The 24,338-nt window shown below is 38.0% G+C and overlaps 1 protein-coding gene across 3 annotated transcripts in view; it reads right to left on the reverse strand.

Annotated features, from left to right (window-relative positions):
* The window catches only part of LOC114666982 (zinc finger protein DPF3-like), a 165,382-nt gene that overhangs the window by 82,902 nt on the left and 58,142 nt on the right, over positions 1–24,338 (reverse strand). For 2 of the 3 annotated variants that reach the window (XM_028822040.2, XM_028822038.2), the window contains exon 2: positions 775–971. In XM_028822040.2, coding sequence (XP_028677873.2) covers positions 775–971 — 197 coding nt within the window. The remainder of the gene's footprint in view (positions 1–774; positions 972–24,338) is intronic. The other variant, XM_028822039.2, reaches the window with a different exon arrangement.

Raw genomic sequence — 24,338 nt, forward strand, 5'->3', positions numbered from 1 at the left:
GTAACTGCATCTAGCACAAACTTAGGCAACTGTTAAAATGAATGACCTTTTTATTGATAATTAGTGTTTCAGGGACAACAGGCATCTCATTTGAAATATTAGCAAAACTGTCAGCTGTTGCTTCATTAAACTAACGACGTGGTGTGTACCCTGGTCTGTGGTTATATTGAAAAACCCACTGGTATCCTATGGTAGTACCTCTTTCATTCTGTTAACCAAAAGGATGTTCTTTTGGGGCACCTAGTTTATGGAGATGGCCCACCTCCTCTCCTTAACCACTCTAACTTTTGGGTGGGTTTTCACGTGAGGGTTTCTCTTTTCCAGTATCTTCTGTTCCTCTGTCAGTAACATTGTATTACTTATTTTGCCCATGGAAACTATTTGTCAAACAGACATTCTCTTAACCTATGTACTGTATAAATGAAATGTTTTATTGATGGCACTCCATTAGCACTTGTAAGTGAAAATGGTCAGTAAAAAGCTTGGACCATTAAATGCTGAACAAAACAAATGACATAAATTGAATCAACTGGAGAGCAACTGCATTTAAAACTTAACCAAACATTGCCTTTTGTGTTTATTTTTACAACAGTCCCTTTACATCATAACTCCTGCATCCTGAAGAAAATGAGTAGAATAATGATTGGACTACTGATGGGACAAACCAAATTATTATTTACTATTACTTTAACAAGATTTATTAATGTCGCTACACAACTTGAAAAGGAATGTGAGTAATGACTAAGTTAATCTAAAAAAATATAAATATCCTACCCCGTCCCACCCCTAAGTGGACCCAATGCTGTTCACCTGGCCCCCGGTGGCGCCTCTCCATCCAGATGTAGCAGTTGTTCTGTGCCACACCGGTCTGTGAGTCGAGGAAAGGCAGGCGAACACTGCGTTCGGCACAAAGACGAGCATTGTAACTTCGGCAGTGCTCAATAGCCTCCTGATAGAATTGGTCCCCCAGGCTGTAGGAAAAAAAAGAAAATTAAAATAGACCTCATGACAATATCCCAAATAGTTTTGTGCTGAGTCCAACTTGTATAACTTGGCTTAAATATTTTGCCTACCTGCTTAATGGCATGCTGAGAAATGTAGGTTTAAGCCATCTCTTAGACAAACACTTTGCTTTGTAAGTTCAGACATCCCTAATGGAAAAACGAATAACTGAGGAGTTGATGAGAATACTTGAGTGTGATCAGGGATGATCTTTTTTTAATATCAGTCAAATAGTCATACTTGCATGAACATTTCTACATCAACTAAATGGAAGATTCCATTTATACTTAGATAAACTGAACTTTTTAAATCTGGAATTTTAGTTGGATACATTTTAAGGAATAAATTGACCATAATTTTGGTGTGATTGAAAAAATGATTTACACCCATTCTAAATTGAGAAAGCATAAGAATGAAATAGTTTGAGTGGGGCATAAATTACACACTGTCAATTCAATCTCACCTTGATTTGCAATCACAGATTAATTTTCATTATTGATGTGAAATATTACATTTATAAGCATGTTCAGAATGGCATTATCTTGAACAGCATAAATAGTCAATGGCTTCAGTTAACTGGTCTTGTATTGTCATAGTGTACACATTTTCTAATGTGTTTAAAACTTTTTAGTGAGGTCTTGTAAACAGAAAATTGATTATGAGACTATGATCATTGCCATTTCATCAATGCACTATTAGTATAAATTTCATTGGGCAAAACAAATGCAAAAGATCCTAATGCTCTGAGGCGGTTTGAACAACTAAACACACCATGAAGATTTTTATTTCTTATCCAGAAACCCAAATATGGAGACTATTACTTCACCTCTTTTTACACTGTGATAATGAAATGCCTAATGACTTCTGGTTGTCACTGGATAGCAAATGCAGATCAACAACATGGCGGCATCTGTGCTACAAAAATCCACAAAATGAAGTCTTGAAAACATCTGCCTTAATAAAAGGATACGTGTCTGTGTGTCTGTCTGGTAGGTATGTCTCCGTCACTCCGAAGGGTGGCGCATTATAAACATTTCTAGTAATAAAATGCATTGCATTTGTCATTCCAACAGGTGGAGCACCACAAATAATGCATAGTAATGCATTTTATTACTGCATGCTTTACAAAGTACATTGTAATAGGTGATGCATTGCAAATGTTAGCACTTAGGTCTACATTGATTATTTAGATTTCAAATCGTCTTAGAGGGTTGTACAGCTAGTGAAAAAAATATAACAATAAAAAATGACCACATATATAAATGATATAAGCCAAAAGTAAGTCTTGAAAATGGAATCTGAACAGGAAATAAATCGTAACAATGGGCTTCCCTCACGTACTGATGTGCTTGTTGCTCTCAGTAAAGACCTGCCTGCTCAGCGTCTTTTTGTGTCCAATCCTATCTTTCTAGGAGATGTGAAGAAAGAATCGTGGGCATTTTTCATTTATAAAACAAGGGTGAAAGCTCCCCTTGTGCAATAAAATGGCAAAACAGAAATCCTGAAATACACAAGACAGCCTATGTGAAAAAAGAGAATAGTAATCCTGGCTGTCAAAGCATATTGCTCTGATCTATTTTAAAAGTGTTTAGCCTTGTTTTCTTTTCATCCTTTATATCTGCAGTACAACATTTTTTATATAGTGGTGGGAAGAGTTAGATGGTTGGTATGATTCCTGCTGATTCCTGGAAATAACAGACATTAGAAAATAATTATTCATAGACTTTTCTGCCATACATGCATGAGCAAGAGAGAAAGAAAGAACACAATAGCAGAAGAAATTCACAAGGCTCAGTTCACCACCGAGGCATATGCAGCTACTTCCCAAATTCTCCTCTCACCTTCCCCCTGGTAACTCTTCAAACTCTTGTAGCTACAGGGCTGCTGTCTGCCCCTCTCACCCCACAGCCTGGTAGACTGCCCTTGTGGAAGCAGGGTTTATTCCAAAATAACTCTGATGCCTAACAAGCAGAACCGGGAATGGTGCTAAAGAAAATCATTTCATCTGTTTGCCAGCTTGGATTTCCCGCTGTCCTAAATAAGCATTTCATATGTAACCCTTGGAGATCAAAACCTTACCGACCACACATCAAGCCCAAGGTGACCTATGGCATCTCATGGATGAGTGCCAATATGTATTCTTGCAGACAGGCGAGATCAAAGCCACTGAAGCACAAGCATTCTTACTGACCCCTTGTAAATATTTCACAAAGGAAGCTACACATCTTTTTTCAATGAAATAGAATGATGCTTCCCTAATGAATCTGTATTGATTTTTAATTTAATTAATATTTCATCACATATTAGCAGACAACATGGGACAATCTTTTTAAAGACTGACAGGACTGCAATGCCAAAAATACATGATGGTGTCCAGAGTAGCTATGCAGATGCATTCGTTATGCATGGTAATGTGGGTTATGTTTTGCCTTTAAGATCAAATAAAATATACAAATAATTTATTAATTTCTCACTTTTATCTGTTATGGATTTCAGTTTTGGATAATGAAGGGATGCAAAGGGCAAGAAGGTATGAACACTTTTTACTCCACAAAGACATTTTTAAAAACATTTTATACATCGACTCACTCACTTTCTCAATCCTATTTCTTGAAGTAAAGGTGCCATACCACAGAGTCAAGAACATGAAGAAAGTGATTTGAGTCCACCAAAAAGATCAGACAAGGCCCACCCAAATGCTGTAAGTCCCCAAACTGCTACTTGCAGGCCTAATAGGTCACTTGCATGTAAAGTTCAAAAATAGAAAGTGTCATGCACATGCACATAGGGAACATCTTAAAGGCTTAGGTGGTGGTAATTCTCCACCAAGAGAGAAGGTGGTGCTGTATGGTAACAAACTCTCTTCTTCTCCCAATGCAGAAAGGAACACTGACACTGTTCCATCTCTGACATCACTTTCGGGTTTTGCCCACTTGGACCTGCCTCTTCCTCCCACAGTTCCTGATATTTGGAGGAGCTGCCATCTTGGGCAGTCTACCTGAGACAGAAGTCGGGATGACTTACTTTTGCATTATACACACGTTTTCTTTGCATTTTCTTGTCTAAAATTATATGGGGTTAGCGGCAAGGTGCCTCAAAACTCTGACTTTTTCTGTTTATTTTTACAAAAGAAAGTCACAAACTTTACAAAAATGTTTTGCAAGGGAAAGAAACAGTGAAGCAGTAATATTTACAAATTAAGAGATTATCAGGAAAATGGATAAAAAATACAATAAAATGCTCAAAGGAGCAAAAAGGACATGCCTAAAAGGCAATCGGAGATAATCAAGTCCAATCTATAACCCATCCATCCATCCATTTTCCAACCCACTGAATTCGAACACAGGGTCATGGGCAATCTATAACCCAAAAACATTAATTGAAGAATCTAAGACCAAAAAAAAAAAACTAAGTCCAAAGAAAGTAAGCAATACTTACAAGCTCCAATGCAAAGTCAACGTGCCACTACCGGGTTCTCTTTCTGGCTGACTTAAAAAGCCAGAAGGAGGAACCAACACTAGTGGGGTTCCATCCACAAGGTGCATGGAATTAGAATAACAGTATATTGTTGACTAATTATAACAAAACTAACAGAGACAAAATGAAAATGTGAAAAATAGTAGTATAAGCATAACAAAAAACAATAATAAAAGAGAAAATAAATACAAGCTATAAGCCAGTTAAAAAATCCTGGCGGTAACACAACAGTAGGGTCCATAGGCCTGGGTTAATTCAGGCAGAATATAGCATAAGCAGGAGCCAACTATTGATGGTGGATTAGTCCAACACAGGACTTGCTCACTCACACACACCCACACTGACTCACATACGACCAATGCAGAATCATCGATCAACTTATCCTGTACACCTTTGGGTTATGGGAGGAAACTGCGGTACACACATGACAAAGCGGAAAAAGGTGTAGCAGACATATAGACAGTGCCTAAGACAGGAGCTGCTGCCATGTTACATAATCCAGTGAACCAGAAAAATAACAAAACTTAAATGAAATAATGATTTTTCTTTAAGGTTGTTACATATGTAATTAGCTACTCCTTCACTAAGAAAAGTTGTTACTGAAATTCCAAACACTGCAAAACCAACAAAGCAAAAAAAGCAGTCAGTGCTAAACAGAGACAGAACCATTCCACTATCAGAAATGTGCAAATCCACACTAAACTCCCAAACCATGGAGCAACTGTGCTGTAGGAAAAGTACCATCTTTTTTCTTAATTGGCAAATTTCAGGTGTACATCTTAAGTTTTGCATTAAATAACCAGTGTTGATAAATCATGCAAAATTTCAGACTTAGTATCTTTGGAGCTACTTATAACAGAACACAACATCGCATCCAAATAACATAAGTTAACCAACATGCATTACAAACAGATGCAGAATACTGAAGATGTGCAAGTGATGTGCAAATGAAAGTGTGTGTGACATACATGTACATATACATACACACACATTTACAGATTCATACAGTATATGAAAGAACACACACATAAGCGAGGAAGACAGGCTTAATCACTGGTTCTGGGAAAGAAACTGTTTAGGTTTAGTTCTGTTCATTTTGGCTTTAATTGACTGCAGAGATGACCAGTGTGAGATGAGTCAGTGGTAATCCTTTTGACAGGATATGATGGAATCGTGATCTATGGTGTGCCTGATAGCCCAGTCATTACTAAATGTTACCCATTTTCACATTTCTGCATAAATATATAACTGTTGTTAATATTTGTGTCTTTATGATGTTGATTGAAACTAGACTGTATTTTATGGAACTGTTCAACTTCTTTTTTAATTGTTTATGATATATTGTGTGCAGAAACGAGTACATCAGGTAAGCTCAATTGTGTTTTGTATTAATGGAGTACAGTAATACATTCTTGTTTATAGCAGCATTGGAGAACGGTGACATGTTGTATATTGGTCAGACATATCAGTAAGTATTTCAAGTATTCTGTACGATATTATTCTGGACAATAATACTACTACTCTACACTGAAACACTTGTTAACAAAAAAATAAAGGTACCAAACAAACTAAATGGGAAAAACTGAAAAAACATGGCAAAACATTATTACATCCTAAAATAACATCTGTAGAGCTGTGAGGCATCAGAATTAACCATGTCCCACAATGCTGTTAATAAAGCATTTTCAGTGTCAATGTCATCACATTGTAGTTGTTAATATGTATGCTGTAAGCCTGCACCCTTAGAATATGTTTGTTTTATATTCACATCTCCCTACAAAAGTAACATTATATTTGAAGATGATGAAGTCAAATTTCGAATTTTTGAACCACCAATTGAACCGCATAAATTACTGCATATGAACAAACTGAACTCAGAAAAATGAGCTTTCAGCTCAGTGCATAAAATTTATAAATAAAGAGAGCAATTTACCTATATCTTATTAATCTTGTAAATGTGTCCCTAGTGAAGCTTAGACACTCAATCATTGATCTGCGGGTTGAGGTATCCCACAAAGCATCAAGTGCTATGAGGAAATGATCAACACGATCAACGATCAAGGGGTGTGGAGGATTGGAGACCCTGTGAAGTAATGGGTGCCGGCACACCACTAAGCAGTGAAACGCAGTTGACAAGCTTTGTCCCCCAATAACCCCTGCACTGCAGATCAAAAATAGATGTGCCTCACAGTTAAAACTGTTGCGCTTTTTCCAAGACCACCAGCAGGAGAGATGGGCTGAGTGTAAACAAGCTGGTATTGCATCCAATTCAGACCGCTTTGCCAAAACCACTGGCCAACATTTAAATCAAACTGAATTGAATTCTGTGACATTTCATGATCAGGGCTTGCACAGAAATCAATAATAGACCTCACCCTTCTCTACGATCATCGCAAGGTCCAAATTCCATTCTCTAAAAAAAGGTTATTTGCCTTTATAAATGCTCCATCCACAGCAAGGAACCCTCAAGAACATTCATTTTTGAAGCTCATTTACAGGTGACAACTGCAAGTGTACTGTAATACTTGATTCTTTTCATATCGTAGAACAGCAGTACTAACTAATAAATGACCAGCAAATGACGGAACACTGCAATATGCTAATTGCACTATGATGAAGTTGAACAACGAGCCACACTCGGTTTTGGCCAATTGCCAGACAGGCTTCCTCTTTGTCGTACCCCACAAAATTCCATCACTTAGGGGTGCAGGAAACCCAAGTTGGGGACCCCTGCTGTAAGTGGTCTGTGTCCACAATCTCAGAAAAGCAAAATGTAATAATACTAAAACATGACTTTGCTTTTTCAGTTTGTTTCATCACACACACACATCAGAAAAATATCAATAATAAAAAATAATTTGGATAAGTATCAAAACATAAAAACATAAAATGTAACCCTAGCAACAGACCGCACTAGATGACCAAAGCATGTGATTTTTGGTTATTTTGATGTCACATCTAGAATAACGTCTTAATTCTGCAATGATGAATGGTTTGCCAATTATTTTGTGACAAGGACTTTAGAAGTGAAGGCACCAAAAAGCTAAGACAAAGAATGGTCAACAATAAAACTGTAAATACTTCAGCCCTAAATCCAATACACAAGGTAAACTCACTGGTCAATAAACAATTTACAGTTTATCTTTGAAAATTGTAAAGACATTTCTCAAAGGCTTTTTAAATATCCAGAACTTTTGATACTAGGATTACTGTGATAACATATGGCACAGCCAATGCAAATATGATGTCACACACAATGCTGTTGTCAGTCATGTGACCAGCAATGAGGACCGTTTCTTCCTTAAAACAACTTCAGGAAGGAATTAAATTAGAGTGGCACTGCAATTACATAACTAACAAAATGACAAAAAACAATAACAGCAAAAATGAGCTCTTTAAAATGAAAGTAATAAACTAAATGTTTTCCTTTGTCCTAATCTCATAACAGGTTTCCGGCATAACTCGTTACAACAATTTATAAATTGTCACATTGTGGCTGCTGGGTATTACGATTTAAGAAACATTAAAAATGCATTTCTACAATGATAACTATTTTCTAAAGTACAGAGTTACCTATCTCATGGTTTTTTATATTCTAAATTCTGATTTTTGTCAAGTCAAGTCAAGTCAACTTTATTTATAAAGCACTTTACATACAACAGCCGCTGACCAAAGTGCTGAACATAGGCTAAAATAAATTTTAAACAAAAACAAAATAATAAGTAAAATAAAATACAATAAATGAAACTAATTAAAACATAGTAAACACAAGTAAACAGAGTTAATACAGAGTAAAATCAACTGCTCACACAGGATCAAACGCCAAACCAAAGAGGTAAGTCTTAAGAGCAGACTTAAAAATGGGCAGTGAGGAGGCCTGTCTAATGTGGATCGGCAGTGAATTCCAGAGCCTTGGAGCCACAACGGAAAAAGCCCTATCCCCCCTGAGCTTTCGCTGAGTCCTAGGCACATCCAGAAGCAGCTGATCAGGCTGATCTGAGTGAGCGGGAAGGAGAGTGCATATGCAGCAGCTCAGCGAGGTAGGGCGGAGCAAGCCCATTTAAGGACTTAAAAACAAATAAAAGAATCTTAAAATGAACTCTAAACTGAACAGGCAGCCAGTGCAGTGAGGATAACACAGGTGTAATGTGCTCATTTTTTCGCGTGCCAGTTAAAAGGCGTGCAGCAGCATTTTGCACCAGCTGGAGCCGAGACAGGGTGGACTGGCTAACACCAACATACAACGAATTACAATAGTCCAGCCGGGTTGTAATGAAAGCGTGGATTACTGTTGTAAATTGATCTTTGGAAAGAATGTTTTTTATCTTCGCCAAACGTCTCAGCTGAAAAAAACAAGATTTCACCACCGCGCTGATCTAACCGTCCAGTCTAAAATCCTCGTCTATCCTAAAACCCAGATTTGTAATGACAGGTGTACCATATTGTGCAAGGGGACCCAAATCCACAGGAGCAGAAGTAGAAATAGACCCACTGGTGCCCCCAGGACCAAAGACTATAACCTCTGTCTTATTTTCATTAAAATTTAAGAAGTTTACTGCCATCCAAGCTTTCACCTCTTCTAGGCACATAACCAAAGTTTGTATGGAGTAAGCATCCTTGCGTTTGAGGGGTACATAAACCTGAGTATCGTCTGCATAACAATGGAAAGCAATTTTATGCTTTCTAAGAATAGAGCCAAGAGGCAGGAGATACAAAGAAAATAGCAGATGACCAAGTATGGAGCCTTGTGGAACCCCACATGATAGTGAAGCAGAGGAGGATCTAAATTCATCTAGCCTGGTTAGTTTTATTATTATTCACCTCTAAGGGAATATTTACTTTTATTACAGTTATGCTTTGTATGTTTTATGACACCAGTTTGTTTTTTCAACAGATTCTGATGTTTTGGGTCACTGATGGTAAGTGTAGATGTGTGGGGGGTCTCTATGTCACTTTCCAGAAATATGAAGAAATCTAAACAATTTATGAAAAACATTCATAAATCAGCAAACGTCTACATTAAATATTTATCACTTTCTCTGTTGTGGTTTGGACTTGGTAATATTTTTTAACAAGTAACCCAGAGAAGGTTATTGCAATAAAGAGGATAATAATAATAAGATAATAAAAGATGGATATATACATGCATATGTAGACTAGCTATGCAACCAGTCTGGGACTGTTTGAAATCTAAGTAATGAGCGTACACCTCAGTGTTAATGTTTGCAGTGCACCAAGCAATACCTAATGTCTGTTATATGCCATTTGGTATGGGATTCGTAAAAGCAGTGTTAAAACGTTTGTGATGTGCCATTTACAGGTATTTGAATAACATTAGTAATTCATCGTATTACTAAAATTGTTTCCGATGCACCATCTTTTGGAATGACAGATATAGCAACCAGTAGGACACACAGAGACCTATTCTTTTATTAAGATGAATATACAGTATTGATATATAGAAGAAGGAGAATAACAAACAATACAAAACATAAATTTACACAAGCTCAGTCAAACTTTTAACCCCCTATTGTTGCTAGTTATTGTCTAGCGTCTATATTGTGGCATTCATTTATTCACAGCTAATCTGCACTGGTTTATGACCCCTCACCACACACAATGTTTGTGTGTGTGTGAGAGATGCTGCTCTAAACATTCCTACTTAATTTAGAAAGAGAAACCTACAACAGCTAAATACATATCCTTCCTAAAAGTTATTACTTTTAGTTACAGTGACCTTAGCACCATAACACATTAGCCGGCTTTATCCTAACTACTAAGATTGAATGAATAGTTCACAGAATCAAAGTATGTGTATTTATGGTGTGGTGATGGTAATGCTTTGTTCCAATCTTTCTGAGTTGGCTTTCTCATGGAAGGATGTTCAGGATGCTTTTTTTCTTTGCTCAGGAACTGTTCTCTTTCTCTGACTTGGTTGCACCTTCTGGTTGTCACTGGCTTCTTAGGTACACTTAAGTCCAACCTTTTAGTTGATAATTGGTGCAGAGTTTTGTCCACCAGCATTGCCCATCATTGAGATATGGCCTTTTGTGTTTAAATGGTGCATCGAGAAGACATCTTTGGGATGTCACTTTTTAACTGACAAGTTTATCAGATAAGGCCCATATGCTTCTTTCCAAAGAGGCCCTGTGAGAAAAGGTGAGGTGAGGTTGGGCTCATGCGCTGATAGCAAGTTGCTACACCCGCTACATGACAGACCACCTGGATTGGGACCCAAGTGCAGCAGGTGACACCTCAGCACCACACTGGAACAGGGTGAGGTTTTTAACGGTGGGAAAAACTGACACTTAAGGTGGAATTAAGAAGGGTTGGTAGTCTACCTTTTAGCAAAGTCTTATACCCTAAAGCACAGCAAAATGGTAAACACCAATCTGTCCTACATAAGACACGGGTCATGGTTGCTAGGCCACGTTCATCAGAATTTACTTCATTTTCCATCATTAGCACAATGTTATTTAAGCCAGCATCACACTAGCATCATTGTCCAAGATTGTGGATAAGTTCTAAAAATAATTCTAATATTATTTATTGTATCAGTATGCTGCTGCTGAAGAATGTGAATTTCCCATTGGGATTAATAAAGTATCTATCTATCTATCTATCTATCTATCTATCTATCTATCTATCTATCTAAAACACTTTGGTGTGTGCTTGGTTTCTAAAGTATTCTTGGTATTTGACTTCTGGCTAGGTTTTACAACTACAATTTCTTACTTGCAATTTTGGGTTTGATGACAGATTCTTTAGTCTCTCTGGCTTTGACTTTTGTGTGTTATTCTTGTTTATACTCATCTCCTGTTCCTTATAATCAGTCATTCTACTACTGTTGGCAATATACTGGGTATATTTAACCCCTTTTCCCTACTTGTCCCAATTTAAGGACTATTTGGCCAAGTCTACCAGCCCTTATGATGGTAATGCTGAGTGTCTTAACTCACCTTTGAACATCCTGGCTGCCATGCTTTATAGCGGTCAACTAAGCCTGCCTTTCAGAAGGGATTTGTTGACAAATAAAATGACTCACCAACAGAGATACTGTATATACTTGGTGGATAAGCATTGTGCTCTGTTTCTCAGTTGCTGTGAAAACCTCACTTCATACCCTCAGCGATACCACGCTCAGACATGACAGTGCAAGCCACATATTCTTATCTGAGACCTGCCAACATGCATTGCAACCCCAGCATAAGACTTTGACTGTCAATCTCTCTATTTTCTGACCTGACAACTCTTTCTCTTATTCTTGCAGGGCTTACGTTGCAACATCTTAAGGTTGTGTCAACAACCCTAGGATGAGACACAAGACTGTTATAAAAAATACAAGTGTTAATCAGGACGTGTACTTCTCTGACAGTAAGAGACGTAGAAAGGCATCTCCCTAGTGAATCAGAGTTTTTAATGTAGAGACTAGCACTGTTCCAGATAGCAGTAAAGAATTTCAAAAAAGAAATGCAAAGAAATAAAAAACACACATGGAGAATGGAAAAACCATACTTCACATTGAAGTATCCAAATCCATTTTGGGATTTTGTCACAATACCTCCTTTATGCATAGTGTACAACCTGTTCTTAAACTTATATGGGCCACTGCTTTCAGTCACCAGCAAGGAAAGCTGCAACCACAAGGCAAGCTTGGTTTCTATTGTCTGTCCACTGCTAATGCCCTTTCCTGTTACTGTTTTTTTTTTTTTTTAATTTGTCTGGAGGGGTCTGACATACACTACAGAGTTTTGTTTTCCTCAGCCCAATGCTTACTAAGCAAGCTCTTGGGATTGCAAGACACCCCAGAGAACAACAGGGCATAGTAGGCTTTGAAGTTACACAAGCAGGAATTGTCAACTTCTCTCCCAGGAGATTTCAGCAAGTGCAGTTCAAGGCAATGTCAGCAAGCTGGCAACATGGGATATGCAGCCGCTCAGAAAATTGCATCTAGCAGCAGTCTTAAAAGAAGAGCTGAGTTTACAACTGTACACTGCTTAGTTTTTTAAATAAGAAATAAGGTGGATTTTACTAAAAAGCACAGTGAACAACCAAGGGGAAAAAGGACACAAACGCAAACACCCTTTGAAAGTTTAAAAACAAAAGTGCACAGAAGACACAGGTCTAAAAACTAAAAGATATGACAAAAAGATCTAACACCAAAATAGGGCAGACAGGATGCATTAACACAAAAAAGGCAGCCAGGATATAGGACAAATGTGCAAGAGGACAGTCAGGATGAAAAAAATAACAATCAAAGGGTGAACAGGGCAAAGAGCTGAAAACATACAGTAGGTATGCATGTGGCAAAAAATCATGAAAAGACCCGACAGACAGACAAACAAATGGTTAAAGGGCAGACACAGTTAATGTGCAATAATAAATAGGTCCAAGACATGATAGATGTACATCACAAGAACAAGGTTTACAGTAATAATAATAATAATACATTTTATTTTAAAGTGTACATAGACAAAGATTTCAGACAGGATATAGAATCAATGTGTGTAAAAGGTGAAGGCTGAAAGGACATATATGCTTAAGACTTAAAGCCCAAAGAAAAGCCAGAATAAACAGCAAGGATTGAAGAAGCACATAGAACAGAAGACTCAATGCCCAAAAGGATGGTGGTGATAAAAAAAAAAAAAACTAACCAAAATAAGACAAAACCAAAAGGCAGATAAGACAAGAAATTATAAAACAAAAGGACGACAAAAGTCAACTGACAAAGGGCAGACCAAAAAGAGAAGTAATACTTAAAGGGCAGAAGACATAAAGTGCCAATTCCCAGATAAACAGATGAAGACAAAAAGGCAGATAACAGATATTATAAAGAATCAACACACCAAGTGTCAGAGAGAGAAGATAAAAAGCCAAAGGGTGGACAAGACAATCTATGAATGCTAAAGGGCAGATAGTAGACGTAACAAGAATGGGATGGGCAGGAAAAAAAAAAGTAAAAGCTAAAGGTCAGATAAAAAAACCATTAAAGGGTCAACTGGGGTCAATAAAAAACCAATACAAGAAGGACATATTCAGACAGGGTAAAGTTTTGATTGTTACCTTAGATGCCTCTCAAGTCTCCTTTTATATTCCCTCTTGTTCTTTTGCTAGGAAACACTATGTATATTGTAGTCACATGACAGACAAAGGTAGAGAAATAAAAAGGAGGCACAAAATGTACTGCTGCTTTTGGGACAAGTTATGGCTATTATGGTCTTGGAGTTTTGTGTACTCTTTGATTTTTGAACATTTAAATGTAATGATTTCTATGTTATGATCATTTTTAATGTTTTTTATTTACAGCGTCACTAGTATTTTATATATTGCAGGCACCAACATATTGTAATCAAGTGCTTTTGCTGCTGCTCGTGCTGCATTCCTGTTGCTATTACATGATGTCCAGAAATGGCATGGAGTGCCATCACTGCTGTATAGGAATTTAAGATGGTAATGTGGTACACTTGATGTCCAATATTGTGGATTGTGCCTAAAATCAAATGTCAGCGTAAGTTAGGCTAAACAGTTAAAAGGACACCAAATTTTGTGTTCTGCTTTGGTTAGGGTCTCGTGGTTTAGTGCTTTGATTTAGCTTATCTTGATGGCTTCTGACTACTGGATGTTTCTGCCTTTCATTTTGTCCTTTCATATCCTGCTCACAGTTACAGTCTGTTTGAACTTTATGAAGAAGTACAATGACATTTATTGCTAATTCTCTTGTTTTAATTTAACAATATTTATCTGCCTGTTTGGATTATCACTTTTGCCTACTGTGTTTTGGATAACATTGTCTGCTTTGCCTACCTGCCTGATGTTTTATCAGTGGTCACATTTGCTTAATGGATATTTGTATTATTTTATCAGATCTCTGGCTACTCATAGGCAATGATGTGATATACAATATAGTATATGATATAAGAAGAATAAAAGTATATAACAAGCTATAGAATCCAGCATGGCTTATCTAGTTTGATTTACCTACCAAGTGCAAAAAAGCTTAGATAGGATCTACAAGCCCCAGACATGCTCTTAGTAGCCACACTGCTAAGTAACTATACTCATTTCAAATTATTATAGACTCCAGGCATGTCTCAAGGCCATTTGAAATGAGTTTCTTTAAACATAGCTTGAGCAACCTTTTCATACCGTAGACATGCCTACCTAAAAATTAATTATTACTGTTATTATTACTTGTTATTTGACTGACATATTTATGCAAGGCGACTTACAACATTTGATAGATACAATTGATTACACTTCTTTGTTTATAATAAATTTATTTTCTACATTTGCATGTAGTAAGTTATACTGAGCAGAGTTGAATTCTTTTTCATGCACTTGACTTGCTTTAATGCATACCGTGGTTTTCAACTGAGTCGTGCACTGTTGGAGTGTGTTTACAGATATTATGCAGGGGTAATTATGGGCTGACAAGTAGGAGTCAGGTGAATGTAACACACTTGGGAGTAAACTGAGTAACACCTGAGTGAAGAAAGACACAAGAGGGAAACAAAGGAAGAAACAGGAAGAGAACTGCTTGTATTATGTATTTATACTTAATTATATTACAGTGGCAGACACATGTATATTTACCAGAATTCCAGCTTTAAAAAATATTGTAGTTGCCCTTTTCACTGTAGGCAGCTAGTGTGCTGGTTATCATTGCTGCTTTCTAACCTTTCATTCTTTACCTGAACTTGCTTAATGTTTCAGGAACATTAGGAGCCAGAACCTATCTCAACACCATCAGATGCAAGGCAGGGACCAGGCTGGAATGGACACAAGCCTATTATAGGACTCATTTACAAACACACTCATGCCAAGTCAATTAAGAGTCTCAAAATAGATGTAACATGTACATTTTTATGATATTCATTGAAATAGACTGGAGAAAATGTACTGTTAGAGTATTTTTAAATTTTACTATCTCTTATATATATTTCTCTTCTGGTTCGTCCTGCTTCCACTTCAAAACCGGTCCCGCCCACACGCAGCCGACACGGCATTTCTCGATTCCTATTCGTCCTCTTCCATGTCATGCACTATACTGGCCTGCTAAACGTAATACATCCAACAAGTACTCGAGGTGCTGCCACAACAGTAAAGTAGCTTTACCACCTCTGCGGGAGCCACCTGTGTCTTTACAACAGCTTCTTACACAGCAAACATCAGAAGCTAAAAATTATCGTGAATACATTCGAGAATACAACTCTTCTCTAGCGTTTGCTTCCATGGGTGCACAGATAACTCAACCTCCTGGCCACGGACCATACTGTTTTAAAATACACGGGCAAATCTATCACTAAATCTCTCCACTATACGCTAACACTTCTACCTCTCCAGGATATGGACAGTTGTATGTTTTTGACACAGCGCAAGCTACTGAAGTACGCTTACAAAATAAAGCAAACTCTGCATGCAGTGAAAATGTACTTCTCCAGCTAGATTCCATGCTCAGAACCATCAGCCCCTTCGCTAAATCATACAAACACATGCATGAAATCGCTCAGTCCAATCCAACAGCATCTGTACGAATGGTTTTCAAGGAAAACCCTGGGCAGGATTTACGATGATACAATGCCCCGACATTGCAGTGATTTTCGTCGGAGAAGATGGCGAAACACCTGCCAAATGGGACATTTGCATCTATCCCATAGGCAACTCCTGTAAACAGATTTCCACGCTCAATATGAAATGTGATCCTATGGTTTACCCACTTTTATTCCCTTACGGAGACATTGGTTGGCACAAAGATTTACAACATGTTCCCGATAAAAGAACCGCCAAGCGAATATGGCTTACTCAATGCCAATTTTACGTGTACAGATTAGCAATGAGGAATACTTTTAGTATTTTGCACTCCAGCGGCAAACTATTCCAACATTACGTCGTAGATGCGTATGTTAAAACAGAGGGCGCGCGTCTCAACTATCTCAGATTACATCAACAAGATCTGCGCGTGGAACTGTCAGACGCACTGCAAGCAAATGCAGAAAATAGCAACGTACGTGTAGGCAAAATAATCATATTACCGTCCACATTTCCAGGAAGTCCAAGATACATACAACAATACTATCAGGATGCCATGATCATAGTAGGTCTACGTAAATTCGGAAAGCCTGATTTATTTATCACTTTCACATGTAATCCTACTTGGTCGGAAATTCTACATGCACACTGCGTTTTTCAAGAAGTATTTATTTCTACTTGATTTCTGAATTCCTTTCTCACCGTTTTCCGTTCAAGTTCTTACACCGCCGTATGCTATGGCGGATGTCGGCTAGTATTTCATTATTTTATTTTTGTGTTAATTTATTTGTTTTAATGCCTTGCGAAAGACTGGTGTCAGGTTCATATAGGATCACTGCCCCAACAGAATAGCATAGCCCATTGGCACCTAGTTCTCTCACTGGTAAAAGCCAGCTAGGAAAATACATTTTGCTTTGTAAAGCAGAGCTCACTGCAAATGTTGATTTTAAATGACATTAAGCTTCATATGGTTGGCGTTTTTGTGGATTATGATGAAGATGAGATCCCTGTTTACAATGCAGAGATCCAGTTTTACTTCTACACGTTCACAAGCTCCTTCTCTGATACAATCCATCCCTTGTACACTCCTTGTTTTAAAGACAGTAGCCAAAATGTAGATGATCTGATTTATTCAAATTAAATTATACACATCTGTAATGCAAAGCTAGTGGTATTATGTAAGTGGTGTGTACAAAAAGAACACAAAAAACTAGTTAAAGGTAAATCTGTAAAAAACAGAAGGTTTTTTTCTTCATGCAGAGAATGAAGTGATCAAGTAGTGTGGTAGAGAATACTACTATGGGGACCTTCAAAACTCAATTTGATGTTATTTCAGACAAATTAAGTGAACGGTATTGGTGAGCTTGTTATGCTGAATGGCTTGTTCTTGTCAGGATTATGTTAAATTCAGAAAAAATATGCCAAAAAACAGGAAGAAGTCATTACATGGAACTGAAACTGAAACAAAAACTAAAACATTTTTCAAACTTTTTATCCAAAAAACATGACGTAGAAGATAACAAAACTCAAAACTTTAAAGAATTTAAAAGACAAAATTGCTAAGTAAGAAGATATCTACGGTAGATGCGGTTCTCTAGAGGTCTGAAGTATTATGTGTAAGATTCCTAATTTATGCTCCCTGCCTCTCAATCATAGCAACAGACAGGGATGAGAGAAGAGAACCATGGGGATGGACTAGAAGCCCCAGTGCATTTCTGATAAATGAAACCCGGAATGGGGTTGGTGTAAAAAATGTATCAAATTTTTTAACTTTTTGTTTTTATTTTCTGTTGCTGTTTTCTTTTAACATTTCTTCTGCTTGTTGATGATCAATGTGTGTGTATATTTATTTATTTACTTACTGTACTTATCTATTTACGTATTTATCTATTTAAAGAGCTTCTGTAAAAAGCCAAATTTCTGGCCTCTATCCTTCTTCTGGCCACTCTTCTTCCTTCCAGGTGATTTTTTGCTTATAGCAGTCCTTCAAACTCTAAGCTCACCCCTCTGTGATGAAGCGGGTTAGCTCCACGCTCCTGGAAACTGTTTTTGGGAACATCATGAACCTGCACCCATTAATAATCATAACCAAGATGATGGGTCATAGCAAGTAAGAACACATAACATCAGCAATGATTGGCTGTAAAAGTGGAGTGCTCCTTAAAATACAGTCAAAAAGTACAATGCTTCTTCCCTCAATAAATAAATAATCCAATAAACAAATAAATAAGCCCATATATTAACAAACCAGTGTCTGTGGTGAAGGTTTAAAGCAAATAAATAGTTCAAAATATAGTTTAAAAATTGAAGGTAAAAAAAAAATCATGATTTCCTTTTTAAAATCTCCAAACACAAGGCATCCATGATGCACCCCTCATCCTTTGCTGTGCTACAGCACCCATCCTCTTGCCTGTTGCTGTCCTGCCTGTTACCCTATTTTTACCTCCATCCTCTCTCTTTTCCTCTCCTCTCTTTCAGCCCAGCACATATTACATCATCTCCCCGGCTCACCCTTCTCAGGTCTGCTATGACGCCATAAGCCGCCTCTCCCATCTTTCTAATACACACAAACATGTGCCTTCTGGATCCCTGGGGAGACCTCTGTTGTTCCCCAGAACCCTTCAGCTGTTCAGCGGAGAACCGTTTGCCCCTGTTCAATGTCGATCACTCGGTCCTAAACAGGGCCCTGACCGCTTGCCTCCACTCCTCTGTACTGCCTAACTAGAAACTGCCTTCACATTTTGATCGTTTTTCTCTCTCCATTCGGCTTGTTTACTTTTTCGGATTCCTGTTTTCTTTTTGGCTCCTCCTTATATACCCCCATGGACACTGTGTCTCAATCGTGAACTGCAGGAAACTAATGAAGCAATCAAGACAGACATCACCATCACATGCAGGTGCGCCCCACCTCAGTCACTCCACGAGCATGCACACCCACAGAGATTGAGTCGGCTATTTCTTTAGTTATTTGTTTAAAAACTGACCACCAGCTACTAAGCCACATGCCCTCTGTATCACACCATCTTTTTATTGGAAGGGGATTTCAAGTCACAACCACAAATGACTTCTATGTTAGATTCTGAGTATCTCTTTTAAGGCCAATACTTCTCAGGAAACTCTTGGGACTATCCTGCTAGTATTTTCCCTAGTAACGCAAGATGTCGCTGAAATTCTGGTTCCTCCTAAAAGGCAAAGAAAACTCTAGGTCACCTGACCACCACTGAAAATACTAGGAGGCTACACGTATGATCCTGAGTCTCCCTGCTAGCACTTGTCTTGCAACTGTACCTCCTATCTATTATATAGTGATTTATCTATCTATTTAAAATTTACCTTTCATTGTTCAGCCTGGTTTTTTGGATGTAATGTACAGGAATTTTGACATTTAAAATATCAAAACATTGTGGATCTATTATTGGTTGACAATATTTTGCAAGATTACCTGTTTTCTTACAAACTTTAATATTGTTTGCAAATCACCCTGTGTCTCTACTTGCCGTGTATCAGTATAGTTAAAGAAAATACTCACCCCATTGCACAACAGCATTTTCTCCAAGCATGCCATCTATGCTACATTTCTATACTATAATGTCTATGTTGAAGTAGACACTCCTCTGAAACAAGGGCACCCTGGCCTCCTAGCTCAGTAATGACCTGATTTAGAGAAATGCACACCAACATGTTAATTGATGGTTTGGGAATAAAGAGATCCCTTAATTAGAGTTTTCCAGCAGCTGATTTCAAAAAAGCACAATAGTTGCAATCATGTTCCCAAGAACATCAAAAGCTTGAGAGGCGTTATACAAGGCTAACACCTCTTTATATATAGAAACATCTGCAGACCACTACTTATCATATGTGAACAATATTTCAAGAAGAACTGGGAAAAAAGCTTAACTGCATGCACTGCCATCCCGTGAACACAAGCACAGCTGTGTAAATATGAAACAGGGTGATATACCTGGTTTTAGTGACCAAGGCTGTTTAGGACCAGTCACTTGTTCTGTGAGTGTTAGAAAGTGCAAAAACAAGAAAACAAGAGTATCAGCTGACACTCACTAGAAGCTGACATCAGATGAAGCAAGAAAACACGTTGAGAGGCTCTGAGGCCTCCCATTCACTCAATTTCTGAGCCACAATATTTCTGCAATAGGATCACAGCTAGCTACACAAAAGGCAGACCAGGGCAGTTTAAAGACACGAATTAAATAAACTCTTGATCTTTAGGATGTTGAACAAATCAAGTTACATCTAAAAAATCCATGAGAACACAGGGAGAGTGTGTAGATTCCACATAGCCAGGAACTTAGGCAAGGACGAAGCATTGTGAGATGCCCACACCACACTGTGCACCATGAATTATAGTTTTATTCTAAATCAGGGGCTAGCTGAAATTTGGTTATAGCTTTTTAACTCAAGCACTGTCTACTTTTTCTTTGTATCAGTGTTACAGTAATTCATTAAGAATAACTAATCTCATGTATAGATTTTTTACAAGTAACCATTACCTGCCCTTTGGCTATGTGCAGTATCCATTTAAACAGAATACATGGTATGCGACTGGTCAGTAAGAGTTACCATACTGCTGGCCAGGTCTGGCCTGCTACTATCACATTGCTGCCCATTCGTATCCCCATCCCTACTGCACTTCACCTTTTCTTCGGTGCAGTTAGCTAACTGTACTTTGATAAGGCATTTGTGAACACAGAGGACTTTACAGTGCTTTAGAAGATGAAAGCAAATGATGGCTGATGTGATTCTGACAGCCACTGAATGTGGATCTCAAGTCAGAAATGTAAGACATGGTTAGAAAGTCTAAAGGAGAAGACAAACAATGTCAAAATCTAAAATACATAGTCGGAAAGCAAATGCAATGGTCAGCACCAGAGTGACTAAACACAACAGCATATGCAAAACCGAAAAGGCTCAACAGACACTGAGGAGTGTGAGACAAGACTGAAGCTCAAAGCTCTGTTACTCAAATGCACCATTGTGATATAATGTGACGATCGATTAATAACACCGGGCAGGTAACCAAAGTCTGTGTGTCTAAGAGCAAAAAGCTCACTGAAGGAGTAACCCAGAGGTGAGGCGATTCAGAAAATCAGATGGTGCTTATGCCAGTGTCACACTGCTTGACTTTACCTACAATTTACAGTCACAGCCTTCATTAATTTCATCTTAACACAATCAATGAGTTGGGACAATCATACTATGTGCACATTATCAGGAATTGTGTATAACAACAACAAAATGTATTTATATTGCACATTTTCATACAAATGATGTAGCTCAAAGTGCTTCACAGGATGAAGAAAGGGAGAAAAAAAGACAAAATATAAAAATAATATTAGGCAATAATAATTAACATAGAATAAAAGTAAGGTACGATGGCCAGGGCAGACAGAAAAAACAAAAAAAAAACTCCAGACGGCTAGAGAAAAAAAAATCTGCAGGGGTTCTGAGGCCACGAGACCACCCAGGCCCCTCTAGGCATTCTACCTAACATAAATGACCTCAATCAGTCCTCATTGTATTCAGGGTTCTCATGGAAGAATTTGATGATGATTGTCACGTTGACCTCTGGCCTGCAATCCATCAATGTAGGGACTGCACGGTGCTTTGATCGGGTGGTGAAAACCAGAAAAAGAACAGCAGAGAAAGTAGGGGTTAGAACGGATTTCAGAGCCACAAAAAAAAAAGATAATTAAATGCATATACAGCATATCAGGATTAAAGCAAGATGAAGCTATGAGAAAGCCATGTTAAAGTAATGTGTTTTCAGCAGTGTTTTAAAGTGCTCCACTGTATTAGCCTGGCGAATTTCTATCGGTAAGCTATTCCAAATTTTAGGTGCATAACAGCAGAAGGCCACCTCCCCACTTCTTTTAAGTTTAGCTCTTGGAATTCTAAGCAGACATTCATATGAAGATCTAAGGATACGATTTGGAGTGTAAGGTGTAAGACATTCTGAAATATAATATGGAGCGAGATTATTTAAGGCTTTGTAAACCATAAGCAATATCCATCCATCCATCCATCCATTATCCAACCCTCTATATCCTAACTACAGGGTCACAGGGGTCTGCTGGAGCCAATCACAACCAACACAGGGCACAAGGCAGGAAACAAACCCTGGGCAGGGTACCAGCCCACCACAGTATAAGCAATATTTTAAAGTCAATTCTAAATGACACAGGTAACCAGTGTAGTGACATCAAAACTGGAGAGATGTGCTCAGATTTTCATTTCCTAATTTCTAGCAGCTGCATTCTGCACTCGTTGCAATCGATTAATCTCTTTTTTGGGTGGTCCTGAGAGGAGTACATTACATTAATCTAGCTGACTGAAAACAAAATGTAACCTGCTCTGAGTAATCTTGATTTCTGCTGATGCACACAAATGGTATAGTGAAAAGTTGGCACCATCAGCATGAATTCATGCACCTAACCTGCCTTGTGTCAAAAGTCCAGACTGGTGGTGGTGGAGTAATGGTATAGGGAGTGTTTTTGAGCACACTTTGGTCTCTCCATCATCACCAGAATGTAACAGCCTATTTGAGTATTGTTGCTGACCATGTGCACCCCATCATGGCAAACAATTTGTCCAACTTCTTATGACAACTTCCAGTACCATGACATAAAGTACAAGTCATCTCATATTGGTTTCATGAACATAATAATGAGTTCAGTGTTCTTCAGTAGCCTTTCTGGATCTGAATCCAATAGAACACCTTTGGAATGTGGTAGAATGGAAGATTCACAGCATGCACAGCAGACAAGTCTGCAGAAATTATGTGATGCAATCATGTCACCATGGACCACAATTTCAAAGGAATGTTTACAACATTTTGTGAAATCCATTCCATGAAGAATTGTGTTGGGTTTAAGAGCAAAAGCAGACCCTACCATGTATTAATATAGTGTTCCTAAATTTGCTAAGTGAAGGTAGGTTTCAACATTTAGAATCTCATTCAAGTGGATTGATCAGACTTGACTCACTTCTGAATCATTTGGTTGTGACAGTATTTCTCATTTTTGGTTATTAAAGAAACACAGTGGCCGTCACACTTTCAGGGCACTCTAAAATAGATTATGGAGTATACTGGTATCTATGGTTTTGGAGAAAATGTATGCAAAAACTTTATGGATGTTTACCAGACTTTGGGAAAATCAGATTGGTGCTTGGAAGGAGAGCAGTTTGAATTTCCTGCTGTACAGATATATTGGGACACTACTGTGGACAGCCTGGAGCGGTCCTGTGTGCCTGGCACCTTAAAAAAGAGAAAGAGTTTAGAAAAAGGAAATAGCTTTACCTTAGATCTGTGGGTGTCACTGGGTCGTCTAGGGAATATCCCATGACATATGTCATAGCAATGTTGGCAATCCCCTTAGTACAACTGTCCGTGCACAGTGTTTTAATATATGCTTTACAATTTCATGGTTTAAAATGACCTTCAAATAACACCTAGTCATAATATGCATGAGACCAGAAAAATGCAAACCTGCAAAATGACTTTAGGTCAGAATCTAGCTGAACTCTCTTTTAATTTCCCGCAAGTCAAGCCACATTTCAGAATTCATAAGAATACAGAGTGACACGTAATGACAGGATGTCAGAACTTTTAAATGCATATTCTTAAAGACAAAGTAGAGGAATAATTTCTTAAGGTAATCGGATGGCTGTCACTCCTTATCAAAAGCATTACTTTTAATAGCAGACTATATTACATGGAAATGTCATGGCGTTACTAATATCTAGGTGTGGAAATGAATGACTAATTACAAAATCTAGCATGGTCACTTAAAGAAGAACTTTTCCTACAGTTATCTCTGAGCATTACTGTTACAGTCCACCTGAAGCCGAGCTTCAGAAAACCTTCTTTAACTCAGCTAGTTAGGTCACTCATGTGTCCAGCTTATTGGAACTCAAGTCGGGGAAAAGTTGTTGAGGCCTACAGTACTGTCAGTGGTGGCATGCACTTCACCAATGATTGGAGTTTTGGTGCCCCTGAAGAAAGGCTTCAGAATCTTTTCTTTAATGTACCTGCTGGTTAGGTCACTCATTTGTCCAACTTATTTGGTCATCAGTGAGCTTACAATGATGTTAGTACATTAGTGGGATGCTTTTCACCAATTATAGTGAATGTATATAGAGAACCGATAATGCTTCAGTGGTGTCAGCAGTTGGATGCCCATCATAAATGATTAGGGACTTAAGTTATGGAAGAGTATATCAGAGTTGTCATGCAGGATTGTGGTGTTTTGATTGTGAGATCCTTGACTATAAAAACAGCAGTTGTCCCCCACCAATAGAGAAGATCTTTTTTT

The sequence above is a fragment of the Erpetoichthys calabaricus genome, chromosome 16, assembly GCF_900747795.2.
Source record: "Erpetoichthys calabaricus chromosome 16, fErpCal1.3, whole genome shotgun sequence".
NCBI classification, from domain to species: domain Eukaryota; kingdom Metazoa; phylum Chordata; class Cladistia; order Polypteriformes; family Polypteridae; genus Erpetoichthys; species Erpetoichthys calabaricus.